The 25,418-nt window shown below is 36.6% G+C and overlaps 1 protein-coding gene across 2 annotated transcripts in view; it reads left to right on the top strand.

The window, feature by feature from the left end:
* Positions 1-23,351, top strand: part of SGCE (sarcoglycan epsilon) — a 28,885-nt gene extending 5,534 nt beyond the window's left edge. The window contains exons 2-12 of one of the 2 annotated variants that reach the window (XM_050708477.1): positions 919-1,023; positions 5,301-5,423; positions 7,948-8,105; positions 10,395-10,467; positions 11,746-11,944; positions 13,622-13,784; positions 16,450-16,661; positions 17,383-17,409; positions 18,143-18,331; positions 20,163-20,206; positions 23,044-23,351. In XM_050708477.1, coding sequence (XP_050564434.1) covers positions 919-1,023; positions 5,301-5,423; positions 7,948-8,105; positions 10,395-10,467; positions 11,746-11,944; positions 13,622-13,784; positions 16,450-16,661; positions 17,383-17,409; positions 18,143-18,331; positions 20,163-20,206; positions 23,044-23,060 — 1,310 coding nt within the window. In that variant the 3' untranslated portion in view covers positions 23,061-23,351. The remainder of the gene's footprint in view (positions 1-918; positions 1,024-5,300; positions 5,424-7,947; positions 8,106-10,394; positions 10,468-11,745; positions 11,945-13,621; positions 13,785-16,449; positions 16,662-17,382; positions 17,410-18,142; positions 18,332-20,162; positions 20,207-23,043) is intronic. The other variant, XM_035545218.2, reaches the window with a different exon arrangement.
* The last annotated feature ends 2,067 nt before the right edge of the window (positions 23,352-25,418 follow it).

Here is a 25,418-nt window from a genome sequence, read left to right as displayed (position 1 = left end):
GTTAAGATGTTAGCCTGATAACAGCTCCTAGCTGGAGTTTGACGTGAGTTTGTACTCCCAAGCTATTTCAAAAGAAAACCTATTTATTATGTCCACTCTCCCCTTCCTAGCACCTTACCGCAGTTCCTTCTATCTGTGCTTTCCGTTGGCGCGTAACCTACAAACAGCTGGTATATCCTTCATCGCAGAGGAAAGGAACAAAAGAACAAAAAGTGGGAGGTGAAGAGGGAGCTTTCTCAGGCAGTTCTGCCACTGCTGAAACGGAGGCTGTTTGGCAGCTCAACAGCTGCTTTCAGAGTCTCCTGCGTGCTTTGCTCCTCACCATGTGTAAACCTTCTTGTGCCTTCAGCTGTGCTGATGGAACCGTTTCAGGCAGTGCTCTGGCTGAATGGGATGAAGGTAACTAATTTTAAGCAGTTCTTCTCTCAGAACTGATTTTTGGTTATGCTGCAAGGCAAGGTGTTTGGCACCAGTTGCCAGCATCATATAAGCAAAGCCGTGCTCTAGGTTATATTACTTCCCCTACTTTGGCCACAATATATTACACCAGCAAAGGTAACTTCAGGTATGTCTTTGCCTGTATATGAGGTTTTACCAGTGCAAATATGTTTATCAGAGAATGTGCTTCATCATATTTCTTACCAGTATAATTATGTCAGCAACAGCGGCTACAGGTGCTTAAGCATTTAGTGCAAATTTAGCTGATTTGGACAATGAATGTCAAAAAGGTTACTATCAGGAAGAATAATATATACTTATGTATTCATATCAAACACCATCGTTTTCTTAAGCTGAGATTCCTAAGCTCTGACTAAATAAAAAACCTGGTTTAGAAGGTATCTGATTCCATCTGATAGTTGGTTTGTGGGAGTCTGTTGATCTGACTAATTTATTTTGCATTTGTTTTATTCTGAAAAGCTTTTTTGTTAAGCTCTGCCGATGGCAATAATGGAACAGTTAACTGGAAGACTAAGCAAGCCAACAGTTATATTATCAGCAGAATAAAGGCTGTTGAGAAGAATGGTGAGTTTAGGTCATCAATTTAAACCCCCATGTTGGTTCAGTCAAATCTGCTTTTAATATTACTCCTGCTTTTTCAGTCATGTCCTTGTTTTAGGAATAAGGTGCTATTTTCAGGTAAGTAATTTGGAAAATCTTGCATTTCTTCAATCTTTTAAACATTCACAGACCTGTGTGTCTTCGTAAGTTCTCCCCAACTTTTCCTGTTGCAGTTACAGCTTTGCTTGAAATAATGGCTGTGTGTGTACCTAATATTGCATATTTTCTTATTGCTGCTGGTTGCTTGGAAACACCTCTGCAGTTTGCTTAATACAATAACTTTTCTGAAACGATTAAAAAAAAAATCCCTAGATATACATACATTAAAAAAAATATTTTATTGTAATTTGTAAAAGTGCACCTAGAATATTGTCGCTATTGTACACTAGCAGAGAAAAGCCTGTTGGCTTTGCATTGACTGCCCGTCCAGGTAGGCAGTCTGGATTGGCCCCCAAATGAAATTATTTCTGGGATTGTCTCCTCTGCTAAAAATCAGTGGAGAAAGAACCCATTGAAATTTCTGGAGAAAATGTCCAGGTGTGGTGTGTGTTGTTTTGTTTTTCGTGAAGATGGTCAGCGTAGAGGCTCCAACCAACATGGTGAATCTTCTGAAATTTCTGGAGACGAGGGTCATCTGTATCCGATACGCACACTCCGGCATGTGGCTGGTAACAGCCTCTGGACTGGAGGCTGAGACAGTCCTAGCTGAATTCCTGGCTATGCCCATGCACAGGATCTACAAAAAGGACAACTGGGATATTTTCTTTACATGGTTAAAAGAGTGATGCATGTTTTGCAGCCTTCAGTTCCTATTTGATCTATTTTTTTTCCCCAATCTCCAGAATTTCTGTCCTTTCTGTGCAGATAGATCCTGGGATCTTGGAAAATCCTCCAAGGGACCTGGAAACAAGAAAGATAAACAACAGTGCTGTTGAGGTAGCTGCTGCTGTCTTTTTTTTTTTTTTTTTTCTTTCGGGAACTGTTGTTATCCCATGTAGTGAAAAATTTTAATTTCTCATGGGTAGATTTACAGAAGCCTTTCAGAGTCTCCTTGGAATTTTATCTGCCACGGGGAATTTGCCCAGCCAATACATATTTGACAGTTTGCTGTATTAGATTAGTGTTTAGAAGTTGGTGTATTCAGCTTCAGCCTTAGATCACCTAAGATGATTACACGTTCATCTTCAGTCTCAGGCAATCTTATGAAAATAATTGTGAGTTTTAAAAGCCTCAGAAGAAAATAGCATTTCACTTGTTTCATTACCGAAAAGCATTGACTGCTGCAGAGGACTGAAGACTCATCATTTTCCTTTTGATTTTGAAGGAACTTCGTTGGGGAAAAAGAAGAGAGCTTCTCTGATATGGGGGGCAAGGACTTTCTAGTTCTTACCCTATGGACTCGTGTCATTACAATATATTTGCCATTATAAGACAAAATAAGGATGTTTTCCTTTTTTTTTTTTTTCCTTCTGAGAGGCATTTTTAGACTTTATGCAGATGTAAGACAGTGATCTTGGTGAAATCCTTATGCGTATGTTTACCTTAGCAAGAGAGAGTGTCTCATTACGAGGTATTTAGGTGCAGGTAATTAGTGGTAGCAATAGATTTATTCTAACTGACAAAAGAAATATATGGGTTATATGGGGTTTTCTTTAGTAACAGTTGATCTTATTATCTTTCTTACTTTCTAAAACTATTTTTGTGGAGAATATATACGTTACTTTTTCACTGTTCTTCCTGTTTGAAATTGACCTTCATTGTAGAGTCAAAGAATCAGAAATGGAAAAATAGATTTTTTTGAGATATTTGACACATTTTCATCCAGCTACCATATTTTTCTCAGCTTTTCTGCACTGGGAAGAGACCTATTAATGTTATAAATACTTTTTCAGCTTTTCTTGAAATTATTTTACAGGAAATTAAAGTTCCCTTGATCTGTTTACAGCTTGTTCACAGAAGGGAGTGCACAAGTTTTTTTGGGTCATTAAATTACTAATTTTAATTTTGCAAATCAAATAGCTGTGTTACTGTACTGAATTTACAATAATTGGTTTATTGATCACAAAAAATGTATTACACTATTAAAAAATAAATTATATTAAAATTCCAGGGTCCATTTTCATTTTCTCTGTAAGATAAAATTGTTGTGGAGACATTGCTCCATACTGTGTCAAAAGGAACTTCTAAAACTGAAAAAAACACCAACTCCAATAAGCAGATCATTACACAGATAACCAAGGGACCATGATTATGGCCAACGCTTTTCCAGCAAGATTCATGTAAATTCGAAGGAAAATGGTTCGTACCTTAAGCGAGGCATCTAACGCTTTCTCTATCAGTAAGAAGATCCTGTCATCGATCCTTAGAAAAGTATTACTTATTTATAACCTCTCACTGAGGCGGTCAGTGCTGTTTAGTGGAGATGTTCCTGCTGTGGAATTTGATCAATATTGTATCGAGAGGTTGAGCCTGTTAAATTTGGATCCAGCTCAGAGACTGGAAGGTGTGTAACTAAATGTGGAGAGATCTGCCTTACAGATGTCTGCATCTCCTCTCGGCTGTAGTCAGCGGAGATCCAGTGAGAGGAGGCAGGAATGTAGGACATGATTCATCTCATTTTACAGGCGAAATCAAATTAATCAACCCCTAGAAGCGTCTGTTTCTCTTCACTGACTATAAAAGGAGCCTGGCGGACTCAGTGGTGGATGTTGTTTCTGTAGGCATCTAAAATTAGGTGAGATGGATTCCACATGGAGTACGTGGTACGAGGGGTGCCATGTCTGTGATTAATGCCTAATTAGCAGGGCTTCTTTTAAGGAGCTCTCAAATACGAAAGCTGGTGTAACGACAAGTCTGAAGGAACATTTTACCAGGATTAGAAAATTTAGCTTGCTACACATTGCAAATATTTCTTGCTTATTGATCTAAATGTTGAAATTAGCCCTTTCAGCTACCAGGAGCTATGCCTTTGTTCCTATGAGCTTATTACAATGACTCCAAAGTCTCTTTAGGATCACTCTTCCATATGACTTCCCCATACTGTATGGCCTGGAGTCTTTGCTCAGAGACATGGCTTCATGTAAAGTCTCTTTCGGTTAGCATGCCAGGCAGGTAGCTGTGTATCACTCTATCCAGGGCTTATCTTTACCACTTGTGTTATCCTAATTTAGCGCACAAAATTTATCAGCAGTGATTGATTCTTGGAAATCAGTGACTTGAAAAAAATTGAATAATAGTATGGAATAGTGATATGACCTACAGTCAGTCCTGTTAAGACCCTGCGACATACATCTATTAAATCAGTGTTCTCCATTTATGTTTGGAATTTGAAACTTGTCAGTCAAGTGGGTTCTTACTCATTTAATGTGCCATAATGATTTTTGTACTCAAATTCATTAGAATGTGTTTATAGTACTGTATCAAAGGTGTTATACCTAAATAAGAGGTACGTTTGTGAACTAACTTTGTATTAAAATGGCATATTGTTCTAGAGTAAGTTTCCTTTAGGTTTTTACTTTCAGTCCTGTAAAATGTGGATTTTGTTTTTTTGTTTGTTTGGAGTCATTGTCATCTGACTGGCCTATAATTACCCATGTCCTTCAGTTTCAATACATGCACAACATCTTCAGTTGAGCTTTTCTAAGAGCTCTCTAAAAACATTTTTAGATGTAGCTTATCTGACCCTACTGGTCTAAGAAAGTCTAGCTTTAAGAACTCATAAATCCTTAGCTAAAGTGAATTGCTTTGCCCTTTTCTGCCCCGGAACTGAAAAGTCTACCATTTTTGTTTAGAGAGGAATTACTACTATTTATTGCTAAGATTCCACAGTTTTCCTCAAGATCCTTATTTTTATTGTTAAATATCAAGAAAATATGTTTGTATTGCTTATTTCATGTATTTTTATGTATGTAATATTGCAAATAAAACAACTATAAAAATTGCAGTAGGCTCCCTCATTTTTTTTATTGTAATAAAAATAAATAGGTTGTACTACTTAAATTCTAACGCAGCCTGTTTTGTTTATTGCAATACTGGAAGGGATCCTGTGGGAGATAGAGGGGGTTTGCCCTTTGTTCTGTTCTTAAATCTATGCAACCTTTTAAAAACTTATTAACAGGTATCTAATACTTGTTGCTTTCCTTTTCCTGGTTGTGCACATTGCTGTTAAAATGCATGCCGTGTTACCTAGAGCATGTCTCACTTGTGCTTTTCTCTCTTTTATCTTTCCTTCTGCTTTCCAGTGTACACGATTCTGTCTAAGGTGCACTCTGATCGGAATGTATACCCTTCTGCTGGAGTTCTTTTTGTTCATGTTTTGGAGAGAGAGTACTTTAAGGGGGAGTTTCCTCCTTACCCAAAGCCTGGTATGGGATGCTAAGATCTTCCATGTTATATAAAAAATTAGAAAAAAAAATCAAATATATTTAATGTACCTTGCAGTGAATCATCTAACATAGTTTTTAGTTTCTATTGAATTACCGTAAAATGTTTTGTTTTGTGATCATCGTTTGTGAAAAGATGCATATAACTGTGTTCTGAAAAATGTAGTTAATTTGAGAACGCATAATAACACACACTGTTTATCCGAGATTAAGAAGTATGCTTTTTTGTGTTTTCCCATGAAATATGAAATGATGGAAGTGTAATAATTATGTTTCTTGAAAATGACATATATTTGATCAGTCTTACGGAAATAGCATGTATCAGGCTTGATGAAGGAGCATTTTGCAAGCATATAGCAAACTTGAGACAAAATAGAAGATTAAAATAAATATGAGACTATGTAACGATGTTTTCTTTCACTAAAAACAAAAGCTCCTTTGGATTCAGCCTTAGTTCTATATTTAGGAACAGTTTAATGTTATTAAGCTGTTTGGTTTTAGAGACGGAGCTGTTATTTCCTAAGCATGGTGGTTTGATGTACACCTGAGTTAAAGCCAAAGGATCCATCATTGGCAGGCGAGAATGTGAATAAACAAGCTGGGGGGAGAGGAGAAAGAAGGAACATCCTGTCCCACAACACTGAAATGAATCATAAATATATTAATCTGTCCTTTAGTGTATAATATAAATAAATGTATGCTCTTTTCCTATAGAATATGAAAAAATTAGTACAGGTATCGTGTATACATAATCAAAACCTACTGTTCCATTAATAAGCTTTCGAATCAATTTGAGAGTACAACTTTAAAAACTCTCTTCTAAGAAAAAATAAGTTCCTGTTAGTATTAGTTAAGTTTTTTCATGGATACAACCGGCTTATTTATTTATTTATTTATTTCCTCCCTGTGAAGTGGGTGTTTTTACTTACCCTTGTACCTGGGTCTTCGTTTCCTGTAACAGTGACTGGTAGAGCTATTACCAGGGGTAGAGTGAAGTTTGCCTCTGGCCCTGTTTTTCCACATCTTTGGCACACAGACCTGGAAATTGTGTTAGTTATGGCTTCTCTTTCACGTCCCCGTGGTCCCAGCCTGATTCCAATGCGGCATCAATCTGATTTCAGATACTGTTGAAATTTCTGTACCAGTAGACGCAATGTGAACTGACTGTAAGACCAAAGCTTACCATGCTTGCCATGGTCCTTACAGTCATCTTTGCTTGAAAAGCTGGGCTACTTCCCTGGTGTGACCTACCTTAAAGAAGGGCAAACCAGAGGGTATCACAGGTGCTTTTCAGCAAGCACATGCGATGATAGGAATTTTATTACCAGTGCAATAATAGATGACTGTGATGTCCCAAGGGAGCTGTGAGGAAAGTCATATTACACCTCGGTGCTGGGTTAGTGTGGCCCTTCCTTCAGTTCTGGTCCCTTTAGCCACAGCCAGGTGTGTAAATGCTCACCTGAAAACTAGTCAGCGTTTTGCAACAGCTCTCAGTCTCTTTTTCAGCTGTGCCTCTCAGGAGGAGATGACAGCCTTCCTTTCTTCACTGGGCTCAGTTTCTTCCCTCTGTGCCAGCCTGCCTGTCACACCTTCATTTGTCACTTGTCCTACAGTTGCTGCTGGTGCCATCTCAAAGCCGAGTTCGAGGAGCACAGTGCAGAGGTGTGCGCACGGGTGCAGAAGTGATCTGCTCGAGCTCCGTGCTTACGTTGTAAGGTGCTCCCCCCTCAGCAATGAGGGTCTGCTGGCCCTGAGGCGGGTCTGCCTTCATTTGCAGAAGCTAAAATAAACAGAAGTCAAAACCATCCATGTGAGAGAGCATCCATAGGAGCCACAAGAACTGGTGGTGGTGTTTGCTTTCGGAGATTGCATCCGGACCACTGTACATAGCCATCCGTGGATCCATTTTGCAGGCATATTTGGTTCCCTTTCTGAATTAATTTATTCTCTAAAAAAATAATTTACTGCCAGGCTGTTTGTGCTGAAGATCTGTATGTCTTGATACTAATGCTAATAGAAGCTTTCAAGCATCAGTAGTTACACAGCCACTGTTTACAGTAAGCCCTCCCAGGCCCATTGGGTCTTTGGAATAATTATTATTAAAAAAAAAAAAAAAGGAGAGATAATCAAAAGATAACTTTTGGGGCATTAAAATTTGTGCTTTCATCAGTAGGGAGATCAGATGATTCAATCCTAGGTGGAACTGAGTTCTAAAAATCAGAGCCACTGAAAAATGAGTCTAGGAGTACAAGTGCATTCATCTCTGCAGTTGGTTACATTTTTCAGATAAGAATATCTTAATGCTTACAGGTGCTGAGTAAGAATTCACATGTTTCTAATATATTAAAGATGAGCATTTTCTATGTTTTGTTTTGTTTTGTTTTTCTCCATGGAAGTGTTTAGAAGACATAACTGGAAATCAGAATAAGTTTTTCTAAAACAAACATCAAAATCCAAGCATATTGCGTGTTCTTGTAAATGTTCTAATACCACTTTTCCAATCTAGGTGAAATAAGCAATGATCCTATAACATTTAATACCAACTTAATGGGTTACCCTGACAGACCTGGATGGCTGCGCTACATACAAAGGACACCCTACAGTGATGGAGTGCTGTACGGTTCACCAACTGTAGAGAACGTGGGCAAACCAACCGTCATTGAGGTACTTGCTTGCAAAAATGCCCCCCAAATTATTTTGGTTTGGAGTATATGTTAAGAATTGTCAGCAGGTATTGGCTCCCACTCTTCTTTTTGAAAAGTTAATTACAATGGAAAAGGAAGATTGTAAGGCAGGGAAGTCACTTGTGACATAAACATTTTCTCTAGTATGTCTTCATAATATTTCAGTTCAGAGCTTTGTAATGTTTTACCCTGATGTTTGGGCCAGACTTTTCCTCTCTGTAAAATATAGCATTCATACAATAAACAGGTTAACTTTTTTTGTTTTTAATTGCATTATTTTTCATCAAGTATTATCTGGTTCATTATGCATATTTATAGACAAATTTTATTTTAATTGGCAGTTTCATTAATTTAATTCTATTCTTGTAATTGTAGCCATGACAGACCCACTACTTTATTTTTGACAATTAACTACCCAAATGTTTAAAAGCACCAATTATTCAGTGAGCAGCAACTGAAAGGGAAAAAGGATTATTTTCTGTCAGGTATATCATAGCAGAATGAATAAGACCCTGCGCAGCCCACAGTGCTAAGGAATATCCGCTAATTAACTTGCTCCAGCCATTGCACTTCTTCAGCGGTGCATTTGTCCTAAACCCCTGATGAGTTTTCTCTTTAAATTGTATTTGATATAGTTGTTCTTCCTCAGGAATGATGACTCTAAATGTTAAGTTATGCTGTAGATAATTTCATCCATGCTTGATTCATTTTTGATTTCAGCACGACTAGTCACATCAGTGGAATTAATTGTGTGCAGAAGTACTTGCAGACTCCATTTAGCTCCATTTGCTCAACTTTCCGTAGAGCAAACCATTACTCAAAATTATATTTTTCTGTATGGCGTGTGCTTTTACTCCGTAGGGTCTATATCAGGACCTACACCGTAAGCGTGAGCTCAAGCCTATATTTGAACTAAATCTTGCCTAGCGTATGAGTTACTGTGTTGTGGACCTGTTCTCGTGTGTGCCTTTTGCATTAATTCCACACTACAAGGTGAAGGCAGGTTGCATTTTTTCCGCTTCTAGTGCCATATGAGAGGATTGGTTGTGTGTTCTTAGTCTGAATCTTAACTTTCACCATGTCCTGATGCCTGAGGCGATGCCACGGGTAGGTAAATTAGTTTGAGGAGACCTTGTGATTAGAAGGACCTAGCAACCCAAGCATTGCAGCAGAGTGGTAGTAAGGGAGATTAAGCTCCTTTGAAAGCTGTGCAGACAGCTTGTATTTGAATGAATACTCAGTACAGAGGCAATCTCTACCATTGTTGCTTTTACTAACTATGGGTGGACAGTCTAGATCAACAACAGTCTGAAGTACAGACTCAAAATGGATACTTCCATGTTCCTACATAGATCTCGTACCACCAAAGTTAGGTTTTCTAAGTATTAATGGTCAAACTACTGTTGAAACAACTCTGAAAAATTAACAAAACTGAGGAATCGAAAAAATCTAAGGCATTTTCTTGTACTTTTATCACAAAATTGATTAATTATGTGAGATTTAATTTTGTTGGGCAACCTTTTCCCACTGCTTAAGTGAGCCTGCAGTAGATGTACTTTTGTTTATTTGGTAATCAATCTCACAAATGCTGTGTAGCTCTACTTGCTGAGGAGCAGCACAGTTTTGTCAACTGCAGTCATGCTCTGCCTCTCCTCTCTCCCTGAAACGAACTAAAGTGTAAACGTAGGGAGAAAGCCTTGTTTTATTTGTTTCATGAAAGATTGATCACCATCCAGGAAATAAAAAGTAGAAGAAACAATACTTCATAATATTGATATCCAGCCTCATTCTGTAATTCTTGTGAGTGAGCACATAATCACAGTTCCATTTCTGAGCAGCATCATGCAGCAACTACTGAGGACTGTATTTGACACCTGCAAGCATATCAGGTGTCTCATACATATAAGATTGGTATCCTTGCATAATTTGATCAGGAGTGTATAAGTTTAATAAGAGACATGAAAGTTGCATCTACCTACTGGTTTTCAGTTCCCCTCCACTTACAGATTCCTGTATTTTTTAAAAACTACTCGTGTTAGAGCAATGCTTATGAATCCATTCATGAAGTAAAAATCCCAGTCCCAAAGACTGCAATTGCTGGGTTCCCAATAATTCATTTAAATGTCTCTAGCTAGTTTAGTTCCCTAGGAAGCTAACAATGAATACAGATCTCAGTACTAGGGGAGTGGGGCTTCCAGAGGGTTGTGGGTAGGATGGGAAATGCTACCCCCACATTTTTGCTTACCGTTGTTTCTTTTTTTAACTCTAGATCACTGCATATAACAGGCGTACCTTTGAGACAGCAAGACGTAATTTGATCATTAATATAATGTCAGCAGAAGGTATGTACAGAAAACAGCTTGTTGAGTTTTGAACTGAATAAACAAACAAAAAAAATCTTTTGAGATCCCATTCTTTTACGATAAAAAGTACTGTAAAATAGTTGTTTGGTCTTCAAGCCAAATGTAGGGGCATAAAGGGGAAGTAAGAGTTTTTCCTCTTTTGTTTCAATTTGTTGTTTTTGTCTAAATTATTTATGTCAGGTAAGACTATCATCCCTTATTCATTAAAAAAAAGAAGTCTTTGTTTATTGTTTTGGAAGTAATTTGAAATTTATGTCTTTTCAAATGGAGCTTACACAAAGGATTTCACTGTTTTTCTGCATGTTGTTCAGTTTGCTTAATTTTCTTTATGCAAAGAACAACGGTAGGTGCATTTTAAAAAGGCATTCAGCATCAGTGTTGAAGGACAAAGAATTCAGCAATAACACATTACTGTTTAATGAATATAAGGGTTGATTTTTTTTTTAAAGCAGTGGGTAGGAAAAATTGTTAAAATGTCGACACTGGGCCAAATTGCCCAGTGGCATATTGCCACTGGTCTGCTGAAATAAATTGAGCTTCTGAAATACATCCTCAGCAGTAGCAGAGCTAGTATTCCAAAATGGTATCAGAAAGCACCAATATGCATTTTAATGACAGTTTAATGATATTTTAAAATACTTTGTGATTTGTGAAAGAATGAATTACATAATATAGAATATTTCAAGACAGCAAAGATTCAGCTTGCCTTCTGTATCAACCATTTGAAAGGTCTATTTCTTTTGACATCTAAGAACAGTTTCTGTCCAATTATTCAAACACCATATTTCTTTTATATTACTGTATAACTTGAGTAGCAGAGGTGTAGTGCTACTAGGTATTTTATTTATTTCAGCTATTAGAGACTTTCTACAAACATCACACTAGTAACACACATCCTGCAGTTAAATAAATATATTCTAATTTTCTGGTAGCAAGGTAACAGTTTCGACGCTAATGTTAGCATGAATCTAGTTTTGTCTTTAATGAAATTTAGGAGCTGAGAATCTTTTCCTTCATTCCTCTCCCCCATATCTTAGTAACTTTATAAATTGCCAATGATTTTCAGCTTAAGTAATAACTGATGGTACTAATCTTTAATTAAACAGACATAATCATGTTAGGCTCAAAGTGGGCTATTTCAAATACAAGATTTTTGGAAATGTTCATCAACCTTAAAGTGGTATTGCATTAATTGTTAAATTATTTGTTATGAAGTCATTGTTTAAGGCAAAATTCTCTCTTCTTCATTACGACTAGATTTTCCTTTACCATATCAAGCGGAGTTCTTCATAAGGAATATGAATGTGGAAGAAATGTTAGCAAGTGAAGTTCTGGGAGACTTTCTTGGAGCAGTGAAAAATGTATGGCAGCCAGAACGCTTGAATGCTATAAACATTACTTCAGCGCTAGACAGGGGAGGGAGAGTTCCACTTCCTATTAATGATATGAAGGAAGGGTAAGCACATGTGTCAGTCTGTTATTTTTACTTTACTCTTCGTTTCTTACAGAAAGGCTTAATATTTTTATAGGTTTTCTAGAAACTTTGCAATTACTGTTTTATATTTTGGAAATCCAGATTGGTGTTAGATATGAAACATTTACTGATATTCCAAACCTCTGTTATAGCATGGGTTTCTTGTGTTTTATACAACAAGTAATTTCTCTATACATTGATTTTACAGTCCAACAAATACTAATAAATTCAATTAGTTACAAAATAGTAGTGAATATACTTATTTTGTAATTCTAGTCTTAATACTGAGAAGTGGCTTGGTATACTTTTGAGTTTTGTAAATTGGGAACTATTAAATACTCAAAAATTTTGAAACAGGGTGTTGTAGAGAGTAAGTTGCAAAGGCACTCAGATTTCTGTGAGCATTTAGTGTTTTAACAGTGCCATTTGTAGCTGTAGTCTTAGTGAAATCCCTAGTTATGTGCTTCAGGAGCACTGTGGACAAATCAAAGTTTTAAGCTTGAGCTATCTGGGGAGTTTAGATTACTGACTGTAAACTGCAGAAATCCGTAATTTCCAGATGTGATTCATAACCATACACTGTTCTGAAATATTATATTCCATTTATAAACTGATAAGGATCCAGTTTCTTCAATTATACCGACTGTGGTAGTGCTTTTCCCTGACAAAATTAAAGGTGTCTAGTGATTTTATTTTATTTTTTACCTTTTTTAGATATTTTGGGTCAAATAAATATCTAAGAAAGGGCTAGGGTGTCTAAATCCAAGCTGTGTGCAAACAAGATTGTTGTTTCAGAGTCTTTGTTTTGCATCTGGAGTTTCTGAACACATCTAAAGAGGGAGGGTGGCTTACATACTCTGTACTTGCTAGAGCAGTAGGAGGGCCGCTTAATGCAAGTGGCTACATTTCAAACATTTAGTTAGATAATGCCTTAAATAAAAACGGCAATCAGGATGTAATTTCTATTCCAGGATCCACTGATACATTATTATGTAGTGCAGCAGACCATATTTTCCAGCAGAATTCTACATATTTAAATATGAAAATGAATAATATGGTCAGTGGAGCTGCTGTTATTTTATGTACTGTAATGCTAAATGAAGTACTATGTTTATATGCAGCTTTCATTATTCTCCAAATTGTGTTGGTTGTGTTGAATCTTTCAGGAGAAACTGGGGGCTTTATTACTTTCATATTAGTATATAAATATAAGTCCTAATTAATTTATTTGAAAACATGGGAAGAAATTATTTAAAAATACTATGCTGAGAGGGACTGAAGATTTCCAAAAGATAAAATTGTACTTTTTAATACAATTTTCATAAGTAATATTGATTTATTTACATGAGGAACCTACACTTGGAAGTCTGGGACTTTACAGAAATTGACAACTCTAACGGTAAGCAAACATTTGCATTATGCTGCAAAACAAAGTAAGTTGTAATAAGTAGCTAGAAAAATCTGTTTGGTTTCAGTCTGCTATTCCTATGCTTAGATAAAGCATACCATCAAGAAAAAATGTAAAAAGAATATATTTTAGCCTTTAAAACATGGCTGACTGTTACTGTGAACAAGAATAGTCTTTGGAAGAGTACGTCATTGTCCTTTGGGTATTTGTGAGAGGTATTCTGACAGTCTGTCACTCATCTCTTTCTACAGTGTGTACGTTATGGTTGGTGCAGATGTTCCATTCTCTTCATGCTTACGGGAAGTGGAAAACCCACAAAATCAGCTGAGATGCAGTCAAGAAATGGAGCCTTTAATAACATGTGATAAAAAGTTTCGTACTCAATTCCATATCGATTGGTGTAAAATCTCTCTGGTGAGTTATTTTATTGTTGCATAAAAATGATGTTTGTGGAAGTACAATATTTCATTCTAGTCATTATTTAGGTAAGAGTTTTGCCAGCCTGGCCAGACAATTGTGCCGAATTCCACTTCCTTGTGACCAATTTACATTGTTCTCCATTTAGCAGCCACTCTTAAGACTGTGAAAGGATTTTGCTCTGTGGACTGAACTCTGTTAGAATACAGCAACAGTGAAACCACAATATTAATTTTTGCTAATTGTGGTTTATATAAATGGCAAAAGAACTATAGGGCTTACGGATCTAAAAGTAAAGACAACTATTTAGGTAGATGTAGTTAGTTCAGTGCGCTAATCCTGCTAGTTACATCTGCTTTCCTAAAATGTGTATATAGATTTGTTTTCTCAAATATTGAGTCTACAGCACTGAGTAGTTAATTTTTGGAAATACTTTTTAACAGCATAGAAATACTATTTGTATAAAACATATTTCATGTTAAAAGGGAAACAGAAAATAGTGTTGGCTAGTGAAATCAAAATAAGTATGGTCAGGAAACATGACCTAGATGAAACTGTTCATGGGCCTAGTGGAGAACTGGTTGGATAGCCACAATCACATCAGGATTACTAGTAATTCCCTGCCGTTCTTCCTTAATATGGCGGATGATGGAATGTGCTTATTACATTAGGTTTGCAGGCCCCATAAAACTGAAAGGCACTGTGCATGTGCATAGATGGACAAGATAGAATTCGGAAAGATCTTGATGAACTCGAGAAGTAGCCTGAGCAAACAGGATGAATTTCAAAAGGAGAAGCAGAGGAATAGTGCAATAATGCAAGAATAACCAACTGTACAGATGCAGAACGAAGAGCAACTGCTTAGGACTGCTCCAGAAAAAAGGTCTGTCAGTAGCAGTGGCTCACAAACTAATCATGAAGTAGCATTGTCATGCTGTTTTGAGAAAGGCAGAGGTCACCCTGGGATGTGTAAAAGGAACAGACTCCCTAATAGAAGCATAATTTTCTACAGCAGTCAATTTCACAACCTTCTTGAACTTGGCACTTGGCACTTGTTTTGGCAGCGTGCCGCAGTAACTGAATTTAAACAGGCTTAGGGGTGTTTACTGCTGCCAATAGTATTGTTCCTGGCTGCTGCATCAAAGAGAAAATGGAGCCAAGCTTCCCTCTATCTAATCATAGTCAGCTTTTCACAAGGCAAGACAAGGGGTAGGAAGTCCCCCGAGATCTGTGTACTGGGAGAGAGTTGAGCTCCGTTTCTCATAACTGCAACCTAAACCAGGGACTGAAAATACAACCATCATATCCTCTTCCTCCCTCATCACGAAGTGACGTTGGCAGTTAACACACGCATCAAAGAGTGTATTTAAGTTTGTGGGTCCCAAATTCTGCAAAGATGGGCAACTTAATACATTCCTCTTAACGCTGCTGTCTGATAGCTTGTTCTCGTTCCCTGTGTGGGCTCCTGCCCACATCAGTAGGTACGCAAATCTTTTTTATGCATCAGCTTAGGGCTTGAGGTTCCACTAAGCAACCAGGTGGACCTGGAATACCTCATGTGAAATATACTACAGAATTTAATAAGTAGAGAATACGTAAATTATTTTTTGTCTGTCTTGCACTTAGAAAATACATATGTATACACTTGAAACTCAAACAAGCGTTCTTTCTAGCATTCCATGAAAACCTTTTCATCCACTGCACAAGTTTTAATGCACTTTTTTGTGAATTAAATTGCAAATTGTAAAGACATGACCGAAAGTCAAGTGTGTAGGCAAATACAGTTTATTTTCAAATATCTAACTGAAGATAACAAGAAAAGAACCAGAAAACGGAGAGATCATGGAACAGGCAGTCAATTAATTGCAATATGAAATTCAGCGCCTACAAAGTTTGTATTTCTAGGAACTTTAGATACAGACATTAAAAATATGTATTTGTGGCAAGGAATGCAGTCTTCTGAAATTCAGTTGAATTAGGAGGTAGAAAAACCTTTGAACTCTGAGTATGATCAACTAAATACTCATCTGATCATGGCACACTTCCTGCATTTGGTGGAAGGGGATGGCCTAGAGCTGCTCAGTCCTCAGCAGCTCAGTTGTTGCCTCTTGCTGTTTTAACACTTGATTTTAAAACTCACGTAGGACACTACGAGGAGGAAAGTAACACTCTTCACCTCTACCACCTTCATACAAGAGAGGGCAGTATTGTTATTTAGGAAGAGTAGAAAGAAGTCAATTTATTCATCACAAATCAGCTTTGCTGTTAAAAAAAAAAAACAAAACACTGAACTTTTACTCAAATACTATTTGTTTGCAATATTCCAAAAAATAATCTGTAAAACAAAACAAAACAAAATACAAGAAAAACCCAACAGTATCTCTGGTAGGCACAAAGTAAAATAACAATATGATAAAGTAATATTAGAAACTAGTGTATAGATAATATATAATATATAGAAAGTTTTGACAAAATGTAAGATTTTATTGTTTAAAAAAAAGTGACTGGACAAAAATGTATAGAATTTGTCAAATATTATTGTGTAATATGGGCTCTTTTCTGCGTTTTCATTGATTAAGTACTTCCTGGTTTTACATTCTCTTACTTTGTTATGTAATTGTCTTTTTTTTCTTTCTTTTTTTTTTTTTCCCCTGGTTGTCAGGTTGACAATACGAAGCAAGTTTCCACCTTTCAGGAAGTGATTCGCGGAGAGGGGATATTACCTGATGGTGGAGAATACAAGCCACCTTCTGATACACTGAAAAGCAGAGACTATTACTCGGATTTCCTAATTACACTGGCAGTGCCCTCGGCAATAGCACTGGTGCTTTTTCTAATTCTTGCCTATATCATGTGCTGCCGACGGGAAGGAGTGTGAGTACTTTAACACACTAACTAGTAATTGTAGACTTTTATAATATTTTAATGCATAGAAGACTATTTGTTAGAAGAATTCCATTCGCTTCATTAAAAGAATAAATAAAACATGCCAAAAGACATCTGTTTTGAAATATCAAACTATTTGTCATCTAATCACATACAGTAATTTCCAAGAAAATGAATATAGGGACTTTAATTATTCTAGTTGAAAGGGTTAAAAATCTCCACATAAACCTGAAATTTCTCGCCCCCAAACAAATAAAATACTAATAAAGGATCATTGGTTCAGTACTATTAAGTAATTTCTGAAATGCTAACTTTTATAAAACAAATCTGGTTGAGGATGTCAACTGAATTTAGACATATTATAGCAGAGGTAACCATAAACAGAAAGCAGCAAGTAACGTAATTTCTGCCATTTCTTACACAAACTACAATTTCATTTTGTCACAGAATTTATTTTAGCCAGAAGCTTGTTCTTTAACTTGCATTTTCATTTCTACGTGTGTGTCCGTGTGTCTGTCATCAGTACCACATCTCTGTACGTGCGTTCATCAAGGCCTTGCCATAAACCCAGTTGCAAATGCTGCCAAGTTGCATTTAGCAGTAACATTGTCAGCATTTCTATATCATGTACTATTTTCATCATCAGATAGACTTAATGTTCCAACTATCAATGCTATTATTTAATTCATAAATTTTGTTTTGTTTTTAGGGAAAAGAGAAACATGCAAACACCAGAGTAAGTGTCTTCTTTCCTGTTATTTTTCTTTTATCATTTAATTTCCATTTTCAGTAGCTTGTCATGCTTCATACATGTGTGTCATAATCTTCTTTCATTCTCTCTAATCCATGGTTTAATTCATAAATGTGAAAGCTGCTTTTAAATCAGAGTCTTGGCGAGGATAAAAGATCAGAATAAAAAGGGTTTGAAATTAACAACTGTCAGTTCTGTAAATAAATTAGTCTGTAATAAATTAGTTCTGTTAAGAATAAATATCTTAAAATGTAATTTATTCTCCTGATTAGTGGACCTCCCAGTCTGTATCGTCAAAGCAGTGGACAGGAGAAGGAATATCCTGGAAGGTGTCCATTGGTTACAGCACAGAGTGTATTAAAATTAATTTTCTTTGAAGTTTTTTGGATGTACCACATGAATCAGGAGTTACCAAAAGTTTTATTTGAACTGCAGCAAATAAATGGAATATTAGCAGTAAATTGCACAGCATTGGATCCTATGCAAAATACTTCTCCCGACAGCAAAATCTAGTGGAATAATTACCGCCTTCAAAATAAAATAAATCCATTATTTATTAAATTAACTATGGAAAGGTTTGCTGTAATTGCTGCACTATTGAGTCTGTAGCATGCATTAGTCCTTGTATTTTTATGAAAAATAATAACTGTAAAAGTCTATCAGTTTAGATAGAGCGCTTAAAATACATATTTACTATTTTATTTCCTTTTTGACCTAGCATCCAGTTGGTCCACCACAGCGCTATACAGAAATCAACTAAAGAGCTTCGCGACATGTCTAAAAACAGAGAGATAGCGTGGCCTCTTTCAACACTGCCTGTGTTTCACCCAGTTACTGGCGAGATTGTTCCACCCCTTCACACAGACAACTACGACAATACTAGTATGCCACTGATGCAAACACAACAGTAAGTATTTCAATTTATTTTTTTAAATACTTATTAAGTTACACAATTTAACTCTGGACACCAGCGCTTGTCATCTGGAATGTGTTTGTTGTGGGGGTACCAGTAATGACTCTGTAGTTCAGGATTGCTCTGACGTATGCATTTCAAGCAGAAATAAAGGCCCACTGTGATAAAATTACATGACTGGATTCCAGGCTGCAAGCTTGGCAAGAAGCTTTGTACGGAACAACTACATTTCTGCATATTTTGGAGAAAAACTACTTTTGACAGACAAATCGATTAGAACTGTTCCTTTTTAGAAACCCTATTTCTTAGTATGTGTCTTTGGAGTTCTGTGATAAAAACAACATCGACCCAGTAAAATCCAAACTTTTTTAGTATTTAGTCATGTACCTGTCACGGATGGTTTGTGTTTGAAATGTTAACATTGCACAGAAGAGCATTTTCCGTTATGCTGATAATAAATACGGACTTACCAATGAAAATGTCATCTCGGCCATCTCCACTGTTACCAAGACAGAAACCAGAAAAATAGTCATTTTTATTTCTTAAAGTTCATATATCAAAAACTTTATGAAACTATGGAGACAAAGTCATCTAATGCTTGCATATTTTCCAAGCCAAACAGGTAGGCAGTGCTGCAGAAAAGAGACGTTTCTGGAAGGGTTTGGCTGAGTTGTCAGTAGTTGAGCAGATCTGAGAAAACGGCCTTAGACATGACTGGCATTATCACTCAATGACATGGCACGACACCAGCTCAAGTCAGTAGCTCCTCAGCTGATGGGCCTGTGTGAGAGAGCAACCGTGATGATACTGGTCCAGTGCCAGCACTAAATTGGCCCCAATTTGCACATGGTTGCCCCGTGTTCCCTTCATAATGCAGATATGTGCTAAGTATTTTCTTTTCCCTGTCCCAAAACTAAGTTCTACAGAAAAATTCTTCAGGAAGTATAGCTGTATAAATGACCCCTTGTACAACTGTTGTGCTATTTTACAGTTTCTTCTTCTATTCACAATAGCAATTTTTAAAATAAAGCCAAAAGTTATGGTAAAAGAAATGAGGACCCATGAGCGAGTATGAATTAATGCCAAACGTACAGGGAAGTTTAAGAGATGATACCGGATCAAAATGATACTTCCAGATGGTGTTTTCCTTCTTTACTTCACACACCTGGACCATAACACTGTAAACACTTTGTGTGTATTTGCCTTTACTCAGCTGATTAATTCCAAAGAAAGCCAACCTTGTGAATATATATGTATTTTTTTAATGGGGGTGCTGGAGCCTGTACCAAAGGCTTTCTGAACTTGTACATACAGTTCTTAGCCACTTCACCTTCATTCCAACCCCCAATTCCTTTCTGTAAAAGCACCCTTAATATCTGGTACCTGTTAAAAGAGACACTTAAGCAGGGCATAAAAACATAACTTTGCTTTGATAAGTGAACTGGTCAGATGTGTAAGACTAGCAGAACACCCATTCATTCTGCAGTCAATAATTAACTTGCAAAGACGGTCACCTTTTTTATATTCATCACTTACAAAAACTGAACTTCGCATAACATCAGAAGCCTGTTGTTACCTCTGGTCTTTCACCAAGTTTGAGCCTTTGAGCCCAGTTGACAAGTGAAATCACAGGAACTACTCCTTAAAACTAACTTTTTTATTGACTTAGCTGACTTTTGACAACTACATTTGCATAGCAAAAATTGATATTATTGCTTCATAAGCAAAACCCCACAAATTTTAGCTAGATCTATTAAACTTTTATGCATAACATACTTCAGAATTTGTATGGAAGTGTTAAAGTTATTAAATTGCTTTTTTGTAGGAACCTGCCACATCAGACTCAGATTCCACAGCAGCAGAGTGCAGGTCAGTACTGAAAAATACTGTGACTATTACGTGACCGGTGGGCAACCAAAACACATACAGTCCATGTACGGTGGAAACCATTTTCAAAAATAATGAAGTATGAAAAGATTGTCATTCCAGATGTTTTTTAGATACATCATTGGAAATTTTGGTATAGGATCGATTGAACAAGTAGGAGGAATGCTACATTAGGACTCAACATGTGACACTGGAATCTGCTACAGCTAAGTTGGAAAACTCCTCATATAAATCATTTTCCACTACAGCAGGAAACTACAGCCAGATCCCCAAACGCAGTTACACTGCTCAGATTCTCTAAAGCTTAATACAAAATCAACATTTCTAATTCCCGCCAATACCAGTTAAGCTCTGAAGAAGGAGCTTTTCCTATGCTGTTAACATAAGCAGTGGCTATTGGGGAATTTGTGGTGAGACAAATATCCATGCTGCTGGTTTCCAGTGTCTTTGTCATCACTTTTGCATCATTTTCACAAATGCTAATGTGTGCTGACTGAGGTTGTGAATGATTTCCCTAAGGCTGACTGGTCACTTAGTTATCTGATAGCATATGGGAACTGAGAAGGATATGGTCTTAGCCATGTAGGAAAGGGAATTAGGATCTTATAAGGAAAATGTAAAGGCCAAAGTATAATTTTTGAATATTCAAAGAGGTATTTAGGCAAAACTGTAGATACTTGTGTATTGAACACAATATGTAAATCACAGCTCTGAAAGGAAGCTATGTTTTAAGTTAGGAGTTATATAAGCAATTCTTCATTTTCATTCAAAATCCTTCTTCTTCATTACTGCTTTCGGGGATTAAAGGAGAATTTCGTATGACAACATTTCAAAGATTTGAGGCAAGTATATAGTAGATGCTTCTGCACACGTTTGGTTTTTTGCTTAAATCTGGAAGTTAAAAACATTAAAAAAAAAAAAAGAAACTTACTGCTGTTCTACTAGCTTTGCCACTTGCGTGCTTTATTCTACCTATACTGGAAATGGTGGATGACCCTGGAGGTACCCATCTGAAGCCTCCAGCACAGGTTTGGCTTGAAATTTAGCATATTCTCAATGATCAAAGGCGTTTGGAAGGCAAAATAAAAATGTCACACAGTCCAGCATTTCTGGTATGACTGTTTAGCTATAAGAATGCCAGTCTGTCTTGCAGGAAAAAGATGCAAAATCTCTTGGTAGTACTGTGTATGCTGATGGCAGTGAGAAACTTTAAAAAAGGTATGATATGTAAGCTACCATGGGGTTGTAACCTGCAAATCATGCTGAAGAACTGCCCAAAAATAGATGTTAAAAATCCTCCTGTGTATGTGTTTTCTAAAGGACATTATTTTGGAATTTTTTGGAAATCACTCTTAGCTCTTCCTAAACAGAAGGTAGATTTTAAAATATATTAAACCAAAAAATTCTCTTAATTGTGAATTGCTTCACAGGTTCCAAAATATTCGTGTCATGGTTACTTGGCTTTGAACAGCATTTCGGGCAAAGGCTAGTTATGTCAGTTACCTTTTGTCGTGTCTGGACGAGCTAAATAGAGCTGCTCCTCTGTATTCAGCACAGACACCGCCTGTGACAAGCTCTCAGAAGTGGAAGGGGAGGGTGGAAGGGGACAGACGTTTCCTTGGATTTTCTTAGTGTACAATGACACGTTCCTTTGTAACGCAGATGTACAGATGACTGCGAGCGAGCGCTTTCATGACATGAGAGCATATGCCCATAGCAATTTGTCTTCTAAATGGAAACCTCTGACTTGTACTGTCAGGTTAGACTTGCAGATAAAAGTTAGACATAAAGTAAAACTCAGGTGTTCCTAAAACTCTGAGCAGCATCAGTGCAAACCTAGCAATCAGTTTTATTGGTCTGTTCAAATAAGACATTTACAGAACTAAAACACTGAAGGTAAAACAAACAAAAAACTATAGAACTAGACACTCAGTTTGATTTTCTTCCTTTCCTATGGAGAATTCCCAATGATACATTCAGACTGCTAACATACTAGCAGTCGCCAGTATGCTATTATATAGTTATATATTTATATATAGTTATATATTATATATATGGTAAGAGGCTATTTCTATTTCAAACCTTCAGTCAACCATACTCAGTATTTAATTTCAAGAGCAGAGGGTGTCTAATAATCAAAATCCTATTTGGGAACTATCTGAAACCCCAAAGAAACAATAGATCTTTCTTATCTCACATAAAAATGCAGCAACTGGACTTAATTGCTAGCATAATGCTCAACCATTTCACAGTTAAAACATAACCAGTAAGGAATTGTATGAAGGGTGGCAACTCACATCTGAGTTATCTTAGCATAAGCATCTTAGACTCCTGAAAACTGCTACTAAACTCCAATATGAAAAGGTTTATTAAGTTTTATTTTTATAATTGTTTCTGTTATAGATTGGCAAAATCCATGGTCACTCTCTTAAGGTGGTTAGATGAACAGTGTAGGATTTTCTTATGATAGTAAAGACTAAGTAGTGCGTGTATGCTACATACAGCATTTTCCATTTTGAGTTTCACAGTCTCCCCATGAAATGATCCAAAGTAGAAAAATGAATTAATTCCCAGTTAAACCATCTTCTTCCATGTCTCTCCTTTCCCAAAAGGAAACAAGCAGAGCTTTTTTTGCCTGTGCTGTCTTCTGGTTCAGGTTGTACTTGTACCATTTTTTTTTTTCTGTTGATAATTCTAATGTGCTTGTTGATAAGGGACTAATAAATTGTATTTACAAACTGTGCTACCAGTTGACAGTTCAATATTGTTGAAGCATCACCTGCAATTGATGGATTATATAAATTCTTATCTATTTACAGGTAAATGGTATTCCTGAGGAAAGAAAATTAACAGAAGCAATGAATTTGTAATCAGAGAAAGCAGGAATTGTCTTATTTCCTTACCTGTTCTGATTGATGCATGAGTTTTCCTGGTGTATATTGTGCATGCCCACAGTATTAAGCTGATTTCAGTGCCAGAGAGTACAATCACTTCCATATAACTAATGTACTGTATCTTTTTGTACTTTGGACATTTTGGACAATTTGTAAACACTGATAACTTTTTATATTTGTTACATTAAGAAAATAATCTTTCAAATGTATGTATTAATAAATATCAAAATTTTTTCTGTCTCATGATCTGTCCTGAAGGTTTTAACAGGGAAATCAAAACTTCAAACTAAGCAACAGATTCAAAGGATTTTAGAGTCTGTTGTATGGGATGATATAACTTGCCTTACAGTTGCACACAGAAAGTGTTGTATTGGCATGAAAGCTGGTGCAATATGATGCTCAGAAATAGTATTCCACATCTATTAGGCATTAATTTTGTAGAGTTGATCAAAATATAATAAGCAAAGTTATTTTTGAAAGAAACAAACACAAAACCTAAACTATTCGTGTTGAAAATGGGCCTTGTTGCTTTACCAGACATTTAATGTATTTGACGACTTGTAAGCAATAAAATTTAAAATCTGTCCATTCATTCATCTGATTATTTTAGAAAAATTCATCTGAATTGAGGTTCCTTATTTTTCACTAGATGGTGGTAGTTTAGCTCAAGTGGCTTTTTTACATTTAAGTTTTTCTGATGATTCTCGAAATCCTCAAAGACAGTGTGACGTAGGACTTAAGGGTCTCCAGCTGTCAGAGCCCACACCAACAGTTTTTGACGTTTTACCTTAAAGCATCACTGTTTTAAGCTGACACTTGTGCTCTGTGTATTTTTTTCTGTAATGTTTTCTCTTTCAGAAGCTGTACGGTCAGCGGGACATTGCCTTTTAAGCACAAAGCTGCTTCTGCTTTAAAATTGCTGTATGCTGGCTACGTTTCTGTAGCTGGGGTTTCCCAGGTCTCTGCTAAGAGAAATTCTGCCTAATTTAGGAATTCAAGGCTGGCCTAAGAAGAGACGTTAAAATTGAGTTACTACACTGTTTGTATAAAGGCCATTTTTTTGTATAAAGACCATAAAGACACATTTTGTACAAGTGTAACAATTGCAGCAAAGTATGTACCGAGTGCTCAGGCTGGATGACCACATCCAATTTGCATTGCAAACAGGACAAACCCAACTTTTTGTTTATACTTGTATGTTGCCTAACCTCAAAGGTCCTATTTTGCAAGGCTGCCCTGAAGGCCGAGCATAAAACCAACCACTAAGTCAGTTTCTAAAAGAGCTGAAATAAAGAGCAACTCGTACTTACTTTCCAAGCGGCATGCATCACACCTAGCTCATTCAGATTGTACCAAGGAAGAGGTTTCATTAGGCTCCTTAAAGAACATTCTGATTTTCCAAAAGCTTTGCATGACTATCAATGAGAAGTAAATTAGAAAACCAGCTGATGAACACTGAGATGGATGTTAAATTAAAAAAATATTTTTTCTTTTTTGCCAAGTTGTAAAAATTTTGAGTAAAATCAGCATTTGGGTTTCGACTGCTAATTTCAAATGTGTGCTCTGAAACAGAAATGAATGGAATGGATTTTAAAGTGATTTATAGGTGACTAAATTTTGTAAATAGTACTCGTTTTGGATCACGACAATTTCTGATAACTTCAGGATGATGTGACAATCAATTAAATACCGACTGAGCCACTCCCATCTTATTTGTACTAGGATATAGGAGTGCCAAGGTATTGAAGGAAATTTCTTAAGCTGCTATGTATGTGCATAAAGGATCAGTTTGTACCAGCAGGTGCTCCGTGTATTCTGAAAGGACTCTAATGATGTAGGTGACGGATATTAAGCACACCTGAAACTATTTTATGCTTGAAAGCATCAGTCATTTGAGGTAAGTTTAATAATAAATTATTTATTTTTACTTATTAAAATAATTACCACAGAAGCATAGATTTATAAAGCTGGCTAAAGACACTTAACAGTTAAAGAACTAGAAATAGTTAAAACTGGTGACAGTGGTACGGTCACGGCCTCCTTCAGCAATGTACAGTGACGGTGTGAACTGGTATTGTAATGAGACTGTTGCAACCACATGAAGTAGAAAGCAGTACGGCTGTCTTTGTAAATATACAGAATGTCAAATCTAATAAATAGGAAGAACGTTAGTGATGGTGTTGTCTGTTTATTACATGACGGTCCCTGGACACCTCTTTGCTACGGCAGTAGTGGGTACGGACAGTCGTAGTAGGTGGTACGCGACTCAAGATCGAAGAAAGGGCCCTGACTGCGCAGAC

This window comes from Cygnus atratus, chromosome 2 (assembly GCF_013377495.2).
Source record: "Cygnus atratus isolate AKBS03 ecotype Queensland, Australia chromosome 2, CAtr_DNAZoo_HiC_assembly, whole genome shotgun sequence".
NCBI lineage: Eukaryota > Metazoa > Chordata > Aves > Anseriformes > Anatidae > Cygnus > Cygnus atratus.
Note: the sequence above shows the minus strand (reverse complement) of the source record. Positions and strands in the feature narration are given on the sequence as shown.